Source organism: Eurytemora carolleeae, unplaced genomic scaffold, assembly GCF_000591075.1.
Source record: "Eurytemora carolleeae unplaced genomic scaffold, Eaff_2.0 scaffold589, whole genome shotgun sequence".
NCBI classification, from domain to species: Eukaryota; Metazoa; Arthropoda; class Copepoda; order Calanoida; family Temoridae; genus Eurytemora; species Eurytemora carolleeae.
Window position 1 is genome coordinate 109,691 of NW_019396504.1, and position 12,049 is coordinate 121,739.

Below are 12,049 nucleotides of genomic sequence, written 5' to 3' on the forward strand. Positions count from 1 at the left end.
CTTTTGAAATTAGGTATTACAGTGCTAATTTATAGCAAAGACGATATACTATTCGTCATTGAATTCCCATGTTTTTTGGGACACCCTGTATAATCCACACCGCTTGGGAATCAGACAGGCCAGTTTACACTTACAGAAATGGAGAGGCACTTGAGAAACCGTCTGAAGTCTCTCTAAAGACAACCTTTGGTCGTCTTTTATTTTCCGTACTTGTTAAGGTGTCATATCAGTTGGACTAATGATCGATTAGACTAACGTTCCTATGGACTAATGTGCATTTGCACTAACGTTAAAAATTAGGAACTTTAGTCATTTTGAACAAATATTTTTTCAAGTTTTTTACACAAAAAATCACATGATGTAATGTTAATATTTGAGGGTTAGGTCGGGAACAGTGTGCGGGAGTGTAATCAGTGTATGTACATTATACAACTAATTTTTTGTTACTTTTTAATTTAATTAACTATTATGCTGCTGGGGGTTATTATTATATTCAGCAGTTGATATTGCAGAGGGGTTTAAAATCTCATATATCAGATTTACATATCCTTCTTGGTGCCTCATACTTCTAACACCTACTTTACGAGCTTTTGAGTTATTATATCGTACAATGTATGTACATGTTATTATATCGTACAATGTATGTACATGTATCTCGATTTGGCGTTTTTATGTTTATCATGGGTTGTTCTTACATAATGACCAAGGACATAAATTTTCATCTTTATTTTAATATTTAATCTATATATAAATTTGGCTTGTCTGTCTGTTTGTCTGTCTGTCTGTTTGTATCCAATAAACGTCAAAACGGCTGAACCGATCGAGCCCAAATTTTTTGTGGGACATCTAGGGACCCCAGGGAAGGTTTATGAATGATTGAAATTTTTAATATTTGTCTCCATCAAAATTCGAGCTTCATTAAATTTTTGAAAATTTTGAAAATCCACGAATTTTTTTGTGAAAATCCGCGAATTATTTTTGTTTTGTTTTACGATGTACACAAAGAGAACATGTTAACAATTAATTTAGAAGATGGGCGCGAAGCGCCCTCTAAGGCTAGTATATTAAATTTTAATATTTAATATATATTAAATTGTATACTTGATGATAATTATTATTTTGAACATACATCATCTTGTGATCAGTAAACAGAACAACTGCAGTTTAATATTGCTGATGTATAATGTATGTACATGTCACTTTATTTGGTAATCTTATGTACAGAGAGGATCCTTTAAATCCTGTTGTATATCTTTCTTGATTAGTATTGTACTTCTCACAGCAATATTGTTTCTCCATTCCCCATCCTTAAAATATGTACTTTAGGTACATGATTCGGTACATATATATATTTTTATGCGTTTAAAGGGACTGTAAGCGTAAATTCAAGTGACCATGTATTTAAAGAGGGACATCCCCGATTAATAACGGTATGGAATTTGGAATAGACTAGGGAGATACAACTGACCCGGCCCGCACTACCATATGAATTATACATGCTTTGCAATTGCAGACGTTACTTCATTTGAATAAGAAATATTTGTCTTTTGTACAATTGTACGATTACCGTGTAACCTATAACATTAACCTATTCTGAATATTTCTTATACAAAATGGAGTACCGTCTGCAAAAAGCATGTATAATCATACGGTAGGGCGGGCCGCGTCAGTTGTATCTCCCTTCTATTTTATACTCCTTGGTAAAAAACTGTAAAATGGGAGTGTACGCTAGCGTACTGTGCGAACTCAAATCGAATGTGAATAAATTCATATCCAGCCACTTCTAAGAAGTAATTTTTAATATTCCTTAAATACAAAACAGCTTGAAAACAAAGTGTTCAACAACTACAAGCGTTTCTATAAATAAATAAGGATGAGCATGTCATCCATTATCAGTCAAAGGTTTAAAGGGTACCGTAGTGAATCGAGAATGCCACTCTTCAAATAAAAGATCCCTTGAAATTTCGCCTACAGTCCCTTTAATACTAGAATAAACAATTAACTGTAAAATATAAACTTAGCATAATATACGCTCAACCTGAATAGTTCCTAATGCACTGATAAACCTTCCTTGTCCATGTTTTTCATCATTTTTCCATTCTCCCTCATAAACAGACCCATCTAAGATATTTTTTCTTCTTTTTTTCAGTGGTAGAAGGGAATTAAGTGAGGGGTGGATAAGAGAATATGGGGCAAAGGACATTGAGCGATGGGATGGGAATTAGAGCTAGGAAGTTAATGAGAGCTGGGTTGAATATATGGATATTGGATACTCCTAGTCCCTCTCCACCCCCTGCTCTCCACTAGTATAAATATACCTGGATATATGGATACTCCTAGTCCCTCTCCACCCCCTGCTCTCCACCAGTATACATATACCTGGATATATGGATACTCCTAGTCCCTCTCCACCCCCTGCTCTCCACTAGTATATATACCTGGATATATGGATACTCCTAGTCCCTCTCCATCCCCTGCTCTCCACTATTATATATATACCTGGATATATGGATACTCCTAGTCCCTCTCTACCCCCTGCTCTCCACTAGTATATATATACCTGGATATATGGTTACTCCTAGTCCCTTGCTACCCCTGCTCTCCACTAGTATATATATATACCTGGATATATGGATATTCCTAGTCCCTCTCTTCCCCCTGCTCTCCACTGTCCCTCAAATCTCTCTCCGTCTCTATATTTTGCTCTCCCCCATCCCTTTCTTTTTCCATTTACCCATTCTCCTTGGTATTCAACCATTTTTCCTCTGCATTAAACAATCCTTAGACTTTAGTGTAATGAAAAGCTAATATGAAATAAAAAAAATGATTTCAAGTAAATGGTAAGGAAGGGTATATATAATATATAACGCTGTAATCTCTGTTTGTGTTTTTGGATGTCCGATCATAACTCATGAACCCCTTGACCAATTTGCCTCAAATTTTTATGTTGGAACTCGGAAGAACTACGGAAATGTGCTTATTTTGGTTTTTAGATTCTAAGTTGATTAGCTCCACTTTTTTAGGGAAAAATAGCCAAAATCGTAATCGCGTGTAAAAGGCGTGAGTATCTGAGTACCCTGGGCAGCGCTGGGTTCTCAAGACAGTATATATAGTTAGTTTAAATTAAATTTAAGCTAATCCCAGCATTTTCAAAGTTCCATCAATTTCATTTGCTGATGCCGATGGGCGCAACATTTTCTTGGTTTTAAAACATTCTTTGTGTTTTTTAGCTGTTCCACGAAAATCTGAGAAATTTTAAAATGTTTAGCTTTTATGCTTATTTTATTACAGAATCAGAGTGCAAATATATAGGGATTAGAAAATTTGAGTTTGTGGCAAACACGCAATTTCTTTTTTAAAAATCAACTTTTAGAACTTTTAATATTGTGATCTATGAAAATTTTCAGATAAGGCTGATCTCCCCCCATTAAACTATGGATTAGTCCTGTTTCTCCCTGATCCAATGATCTCCCCCCATTAAACTAAGGATTGGTCCTGTTTCTCCCTGCTCCAGTGTTGAATACCAAACCCAGATCTTTTATCATCCTTCCAGTCTCCTCGATACTCAATTCTTAAACCTAAACAATTCACAAATTATCAATTTACCTACTAAAAACGGAAAATATGTAAAAAGCTTTTTACATGGCGGCCCTGTAAAAATTGTTTAGAGGTACTCTTTTCATTTTAATAGATATATATGTAATAAAATTTTTTCTTAAGACCATTATTTTGCATGCCGCAAAAATAAACGTGATTTTTGAGCCATTTTGGGTCTTTTTGCTGAATCCTCACTTTTAAAGTTAGAATAATGTTTCATATCATTTTGGAAATTCCAATAAATGTTCTAAAAAGTAAAGTTGTAAAAAATTACAATATTTGAAATTTCGTCTATTTATTAGCATATTTAGCTGGAAAATTGTCGATTTTTCTGCTACGCACTTACACCTGAGGAACACCACCTTAGCAACTTAAAAAAATTGTATTTCTCACTTTTTCTGTATCTTGTAATGTTTCTAAAATGTACTAATTTATTCATATATCTTCATTAATGGTCAACCTATAAGCATTTGAATAAAATATGCTTGTTAAATTTTACCATAATTGTCATAAAATCCTTATATTTTGACTGTGAACAATGTTTTCTATTACTTTGGAAATCCTATATACAGAGCGTAGTGGGGGGGGGACGGTACCCCCTGTTCACCCCCTAGACCCCCCCTAGAGCCTGATGCAGGATCTAATATATTAATCTTACATATATATTCAGGTTTTTTATTTCTTATCAATTGACATTTGGCAATGTCACAATTTGTCCATTTTATGATAATTTCTCAAATTCTTTCTTGTACCTTAATCTTATTTACAATATTTTTTTCCCGGGGTTTCATTTAAAATTGGAGGCAGTATTATTAAAACTTTTAATTATTTTTTGTCAATTCTAAGGCCATATTATTTTAATGGAATGCTATTTTTAACCCTTTTATTAATGGTTGAAAACATCTGAATGTTTCCATAACTTTTTACCAATTTTTTTTTTATTATTCTAACCCCTGGATTGAACAATCTTCATCATCAATATGTATAATGTAGATGCAAACCTTCCGGACCTATTTATTGGTTAGGGAATATTTATATAAGGAAATTTGATAACATTCTTTATCAACAATGTTTTTGGACATCTTTTCTCTCACAAAGCGGTACAAAATACAGATGTCGGTATTGTTAAAAAGCTTTAAAAAATACTGTCTCGAATGTATTCTAGTCATAATTCATAATTTAATTATTTTTTGTCAATTCTAAGGCCATATTATTTTAATGGAATGCTATTTTTAACCCTTTTATTAATGGTTGAAAACATCTGAATGTTTCCATAACTTTTTACCAAAATGTCTTTTATTTTTATTATTCTAACCCCTGGATTGAACAATCTTCATCATCAATATGTATAATGTAGATGCAAACCTTCCGGACCTATTTATTGGTTAGGGAATATTTATATAAGGAAATTTGATAACATTCTTTATCAACAATGTTTTTGGACATCTTTTCTCTCACAAAGCGGTACAAAATACAGATGTCGGTATTGTTAAAAAGCTTTAAAAAATACTGTCTCGAATGTATTCTAGTCATAATTCAATATGATTGATATTAATATGATTTACATAAGATATATAATATACTCAAAAAAATAAGATATATTTTTATATATAGATTTAATAATGGTATGAATGGTAATTATAATCAGATGCCTAATAGTCAGGTAGATTAATATAGATTTTAAACTTTAATTTTTTTCACATCAACTGTTAGGGGGGTGCACAAGAAAATTCATCCCCCTAGGCTGAACCTCTACTACGCCCCTGCCAGATAATTGTCTAAAAAGAAAATTTATAAATTTTTTTTTTTAAATTATTAATCTTTAAGAAATCTAACCCATGCTGATTATCATTTTCAGTACCACTTGCACTTAAACATTAAAATTTCTTACAACTTACAAGTTGCTAAATTTAGATTTAAAAACGAACCAAAACAAACGGAAAACCAAGGAACTATATACAGGAACCCCCAACTCAGTTATACGTAAATTGTGTACTATACTCTGTGGGGGTGAATGTGAACAAACCCATGGTGCCCCAACAGAAATTGAAGGGAAATGACTAAAGCTCTGATGTGAATGTGTAAAATTACAGTTAGAGCGAATACTTATGATTTTTGGCTTTCTGGTCAAAATGGAAAATACAATAGCAATATATTCTTATTCCACCCCTTAGGCCCTTTTCCCTCAAAAAAGATGCGTTGCCCCTGAATTCTTTGTTTTTGTCTCCTCCCACTGCAGTACACAGATTTGACGCATCAGATATGGCGGTTCCATTGTCTATATATTTCTTGCGGAAAACGATTGTTTTTGTTCCAGTTCTAGTAATATTTATGTATACCGTATAAAACGTTGAATATATATTTAATAGACAAATTAAACCTGTGAGCCTTCCAACGCCATTCCTAACATCGTTTTTCCCCTGATAGAAACTAAAATATGCAAAAAAAAAGGAAGAAAAAAATTCAAATAAAAATAAGATGTTAAAGGAATACAAAGTAAACCTGTGAGCCTTCCAAAGCCGTTCCTCACATCTTTTCTCCATTCACCTTCGTACTCAACACCTTAAATAGTTTTTTATTTGTTAAAGGTTTTTTTAAAAAACTTTTTTTCAACTAAGAACATATTGGAGAAGTTGCGTTTCTGAAATAACAATCTCTTTAACAGTGGGTTCACAACTACCCGAATTGTACTTCATGTACCCGTATCCATGTCTTTGTACCCCAACTACCTGATTTGTACTGTATGTACCCGTACCCGTGTCTGTGTACCTAAACTACCTGAATTGTACTTCATGTACCCGTATCCGTGTATGTCTACCCCAACTACCTGAATTGTACTGTATGTCCCCGTATCCGTGCCTGTCTACCCAAACTACCTGAATTGTACTGTATGTCCCCGTATCCGTGTCTTGTACCCCAACTACCTGAATTGTACTTAATGTACCCGTATCCTTGTCTCTGTAACCCAACTACCTGAATTGTACTTCATCTATCCGCGTATCCGTGTCTGTGTACCCCAACTACCTGAATTGTACTTCATGTACTCGTATCCATGTCTGCGTACCTCAGCTACCTGAATTGTACTGTATGTACCCGTAACCGTGTCTGTGTACCCCAACTACCAGAATTGTACTGTGTACCAGATACCTGTATCCGTTTCTTGTATTCCAACTACCTGAATTGTACTTCATGTACCCGTATCCGTGTCTGTGTACTCCGGACCATTGTCCTCTATACCATCCAGTGCTAGATTTTCCTAAATATATTCCTAAGTACAGTTCACATTTTTTAGTAATCATAAAATATTTTTTTTAGAACTTCAAGAATGGATTTTTTCGAATTACAATTCGAATTCGGTCATCAATATGTTCGCTAAAGCCGGTCAAACGGCCGAACAAATTGGCTGAATTTATTTTGAGGAAGCCCGATGGTTTTTGATTCCACGGGCAACCCAGGGCACTGCTAAAATCTTCATTTAAGACCAAGGACGGGACCAAGAGTCATTTTAAATTACGTCTACAATACTTTTAAAGGATGTTTCTTTATTTTAAGTCTTGTTTCTTGAAGGAACTGCATAGTAGACATAATTCAAAATAACTCTTTATTTAGATTTACAACTTACAAGAATTTTCCTAAAACTGCCATGAGTTCCGTTAATTATATTAATTTTAATAGAACTAGGGTTTCCACGAAATTACCATATTTGTTGCGCAAAATTTGCGTAATTTTCGCGCTAATATTTTTATTGCGAACTTTTCCGCATCTTTTGCGCATGAAGCGCAATAAGTATTGCGAAAACGTAAATTTAAACAAGGCCCTCTTTTCATTAAAAAAATAAACTTTCTTGATTTTGTTTCAGTAAATTGATGGCTTGTATTCCCATGATATCAATACACATTAATCCATTATTTACAAATTCTAGTTTCCACTCCTCCCCCCCTCCCTCCCCCTCTCTCCCTACCCCGCCCTCCCTCCCTCCCCCATAGCAGCCTTCAACCATCAAATGATTGCAGTTTTCATGAAATCTTTCCTATAAAAAGAAAACAACAAGAATTCTAACTAATAACTTGGAACACAGAAAAAAATTAGAAATTAGATTTTTTTCAGTAAATACATGTTTGAAAGGTCTTTACAGAGTTAAGCTTATTTTTGTTTTTCTTCAATATTATCAATTTTTTTTATTAAATTAAATAACCTTTGATAACATTGAGCCAGTGTTCGGATTGAATTTTACCCAGCCCCGCCTCTACCTCTGTACACCTGACATAAAGGGACTGTAGGCGTAATTTCAACTAATCCACCATTTGTATAGGACTCTGTCACATTCACAGCGATACCCTTTAAACCTTCTGCTGATGATGAACTATCACTTTTAATCTATCTTGAAAATTGATTTTTTTTTCAATTGAGATGCTCATTGCACGCGATTTTCTCTAGATTTAAACTGTCAGAGTTCAACACTTTTCAAGAGATATAAAAACAACATTCTATCCTCCTTGATTTTGGTAAAATAACGATTTAAAGGGATTACCGTTGTTAATCGGGAAAACGACGCTTTATCTTCATTATTTTTGCCAAGATAACTGTTGAAATATTTCCGACGTTTCACAAGATAACAATTTGTTTATTTTTTGTCATTGTGTTCATTTCCCCCGAATATAGAACACCAAAATATGTAAATGTACTTTTATTATCGGTGACTACATGGACGCTGAATACTTTTTGAAACGTTTGCTTAATATGAAACAGAAATTTTTTTATTACGAACTTGCAATTTTTACTGTAAACTTGTATTTTAGACGGAATAAAATTATGTACAGTCGTCACTCATCTTTTGCACAGTAACCGCAAATATCGTAGAATATGTTATATTTTCTACGGTAGGTTCTAATGTGTACAACTGCAGTACACGACCAATTAGAAAACATCTATCTTTAGGAATCTTTAAGGATCCTTAGGAAAGAAACAGAAAACTTCCAAAAATAAACTAAATTCATATATTTTATGCTTAATGTTATAAGTTAGAGTATTTCATTAAAAAATGTAAAACTTAACCCCTGGATGGGTATAATATGCAAAAAGTGGCGGTTAGATATGGCACTTGGCAGTCAAACATTAAATTCTAAATTGAAATTAAAAAATTTAGATTTTCAATTAGGGTTGACTGTGAAAACAGTTTTTAAAATAAAAGAATATCTATTAAAACAATCCCTTGGTTACCTTGAGTTGTTCATTTTATTCGGTTTAGGTTCGCATTTTGACTAAAGGAATTGAGTCTTTGCCACAATTCAAATTTTTTTCCTAATCCTAATATCTTTGCAACCGGATAGTGTACACATTTCATATTTCAAACTGAGTTTTTTTGATCTAACAGTATAGATTGTTTCAATATCTAATGTCTACGACATTATGTTGCAAAGATATTAGGTTTAAAGAATTTGAGTTTATGGCTCTAGCTAGAAATGGTTTATGTCACATATTAAGTTTAAAAGTTTAAACTGAACTGTGGCTTTCTGCCCAGAAATTATTTGTTTAACAGGATAATAAATAATTTGCCAAAAAAATAACTAAAGTTAAAGAGAAAACCACACAAGAAAAACGACCATTTAAATTTCGTTCAGTGAAATCTGATGTCTCATCCTCTGTGCAGGTAACTCTATCTAAACTTTAACTTTACATTGGTAAATAAGTGTTCTAAACACAGAATCTAAACTTAAACTGTAATCTGTATATTGGTGTTATAAACACAGAATCTAAGCTTGAACTGTAGTCTGTATATTGGTATATTAGTGTTCTAAACACAGAATCTAAACTAGAACCATGTTTCCTGTATATTGGTATATTAGTGTTCTAAACACAGAATCTAAACTTGAATTGTAGCCTGTATATTGGTATACTAGTGTTCTAAACACGTACAGAATTTAAACTTGAACTGTATCCTGTATATTGGTATATTAGTGTTCTAAACACAGAATCTAAACTTAAACTGTATCCTGTATATTGGTATATTAGTGTTCTAAACACAGAATATAAACTTGAACTGTAGTCTGTATATTGGTATATTAGTGGTCTAAACACAGAATCTAAACTTGATCTGTATCCTGTATTTTGGTATATTAGTGTTCTAAACACAGAATATAAACTTGAACTGTATCCTGTATATTGGTATATTAGTGCTCTAAACACAGAATCTAAACTTGAACTGTAGCCTGTATATTGGTATATTAGTGCTCTAAACACAGAATCTAAACTTGAACTGTAGCCTGTAACTTTATATTGGTATATTGGGAAATGAAGAAGCTTAACTCCGGTCTCAGCAATACTAAATACTAAATCCTTAAATACAACCAAGCAAACTCCAAAGATTGCTTAAATCAGTCAGACTTGATTTGTATACAGGAAGGCTATAATTTCTCTTTCTCAGAGTTAAAAATTATTGGATTTGTTTACACGCAAACTGTAGAACACATTTTTTACAGTTTATTTAATTTTTTTTTTATAAATAAAAGGTACATTTTTTCTCCTTTCTCCATCTGTAGGGACTGTAGGTTCTCATTTTTTACTTGCATCTTTTTCTCCGTCCATTTTTGTCGCTGTGTTTCCGCCATTTTCAGGACAGTGTTATCGGCTTTTCATTAAAACATATCTTCCTCAGATTTTTAGCTTTTTGCATTGTGCTGCTGTAATTTGGCACAGTGTGTCCAATTAAACATGGGAATCTATGGGTATCCATGTGGCATGTGAACAAAATAATTGCAGTATTTCAGTTTACACATCTAATATCGAAAACGCCTAGTCTTTTCTCAACATGAATTCTACCATTTTTGTAACTTCAAAATTGAGATATTGCAAGTTTTTTTAAGTCACGAGAAAGATAAACCCATTTATAAAAAACTCGAAGACGGTAAGACGCACAGCCTCAATGCCTCAATGCCTCAATTTTAAACTTTCTCTACCATGCAATAAATATCAGAATTCAAAGACGACTTTCAAGTCGTCTCTCTAATCCCATGTTTATTGAGACATCCTGTATCTGTCTATCTTTGTGCGTTTCTTTTAACTTCATGCCCTGTATCTATGATATATTTCATTTTATCAGATTTTTTATCAATCAAACACAAAGAAAAACTGTTTACACTGCAGACTCTAAACTAAGCTTTCAATTATTAATGAATGAATAATGGGGTTTATTCATCGAGATATTAGTAATAGAGGGGGCATCTGGAATTTTAGACTTCTTGTTGTACAGCCACTGTACACAATGACCCGATCAGAAATTCTACCTGGGGGATCATAGTTCGTAGATCAGTGTTTTAAGACATTATTGTTTGAAAGTGAAGACTACAATATTCAAGCAAAGAAAACAAGCCCATATGATTTTTGTATAAATATGAGACATGACAAATAGAGAAAAAAATAAAATACTTCTCTTTAATAACATCTTGCTTCTTATCAAATTCTTTACTTCTGAAATCTACATTGTGCATTAACTCTTAGGAATATAGGTTTCTGACTTTTAGAATGAAAAGCAATTCTGAACTAATAATAGATCTTCATCTAACCTAACGTGAAACAAGTGAATTTTAAATATAAATAATCTATTGGTTTCGTAGGAGCACCAGTTTTGAAAGCTTTTGACGCAATCCATTTTTCTTTACATTTTGGTTCACTGCATATAAAAATTGGGTGTTTTGTCTTCCAGATAACTTGTTCTATCCACTCTTTTAGTATATGTTTTGAAAAATTTCTGAACCCGAAACATCGTTGTTAACACGATTTTTGACACTATAATATCTCATTGTTGAAAAATATTTAAATCAGCTGTCCACACAATACCGTACAAATAGATGTACTTAGGATTAAACCCACTGTACTCTATGATACCAACTCAGTCATAAGGAAACATTTTTCGACAAAATTCACTGTACAGTATAAACCTAGCCAGGCAAAATTAGGAGATTTATGCCCGCCCCCGGGGTTTATTGGAGAGTAACTTAACTGGGGTTTAAAATCTTCAGTGCCCATCAAATCGTTAAGAAATTCCAGAAATCTTTTCCCCGCCCATTATTAGTACCTGCTGCTGTTCAAAATATTTTACTCTTGACACTTGTGGAAGAAACATCGTCGGTCCAAAATAATAAAGGAAATAAAAAAAAGAAACGAATCGACATCATACTTTTATATTATATAGACGTAAATTCTAGTCCCACAGAGGCAAGTGCCCCCATTTAACCCAAAGGGGGGCACATTATCTAAATACACGTCGTCTTATGGATCTCACTCACATACAGGGTGTCCCAAAAAACATGAGAATTCAGTGACGAATTCGAAATCGTCTTTGTTATTAATTAGCATTGTAATGCTTAATTTCAAAAGCCATAATATTCTTATGCCTGCTAGAGTTTATTTTATGAAAAGGGTAAAAGACTTTAAAGATGTGTTTATTATGTCT

The 12,049-nt window shown here is 33.2% G+C and overlaps 1 protein-coding gene across 2 annotated transcripts; it reads right to left on the reverse strand.

Annotated features, from left to right (window-relative positions):
• Nucleotides 1-1,179: 1,179 nt before the first annotated feature.
• Nucleotides 1,180-8,933, reverse strand: LOC111704522 (MORN repeat-containing protein 3). Of its 2 annotated transcripts, XM_023476777.1 has the most exons (8): nt 8,818-8,933; nt 7,793-7,857; nt 6,773-6,853; nt 6,100-6,159; nt 3,506-3,578; nt 2,623-2,765; nt 2,039-2,121; nt 1,180-1,307 (listed from the first exon to the last, which is right to left on the reverse strand). In XM_023476777.1, the coding sequence occupies exons 1-8, from the start codon at nt 8,829-8,831 to the stop codon at nt 1,215-1,217; spliced, it is 612 nt and encodes a 203-aa protein (XP_023332545.1). In that variant the 5' UTR covers nt 8,832-8,933; the 3' UTR covers nt 1,180-1,214. The 2 variants fall into 2 exon arrangements, with proteins under 2 accessions (XP_023332545.1, XP_023332546.1); XM_023476778.1 differs by lacking the exons at nt 7,793-7,857; nt 8,818-8,933 and having other exon boundaries at nt 5,978-6,159; nt 6,773-6,812.
• Nucleotides 8,934-12,049: the final 3,116 nt, after the last annotated feature.

Bases quoted from the DNA above. Each gene is read 5' to 3' on its own strand.
- LOC111704522 (XM_023476777.1), bottom strand. The intron at 2,766-3,505 runs GGAGAAACAGGA...TGTTTAATGCAG, and splicing joins GGTATTCAACACTGGAGCAG to AGGAAAAATGGTTGAATACC. The intron at 1,308-2,038 runs GTTGAGCGTATA...ACATATTTTAAG, and splicing joins GTGCATTAGGAACTATTCAG to GATGGGGAATGGAGAAACAA.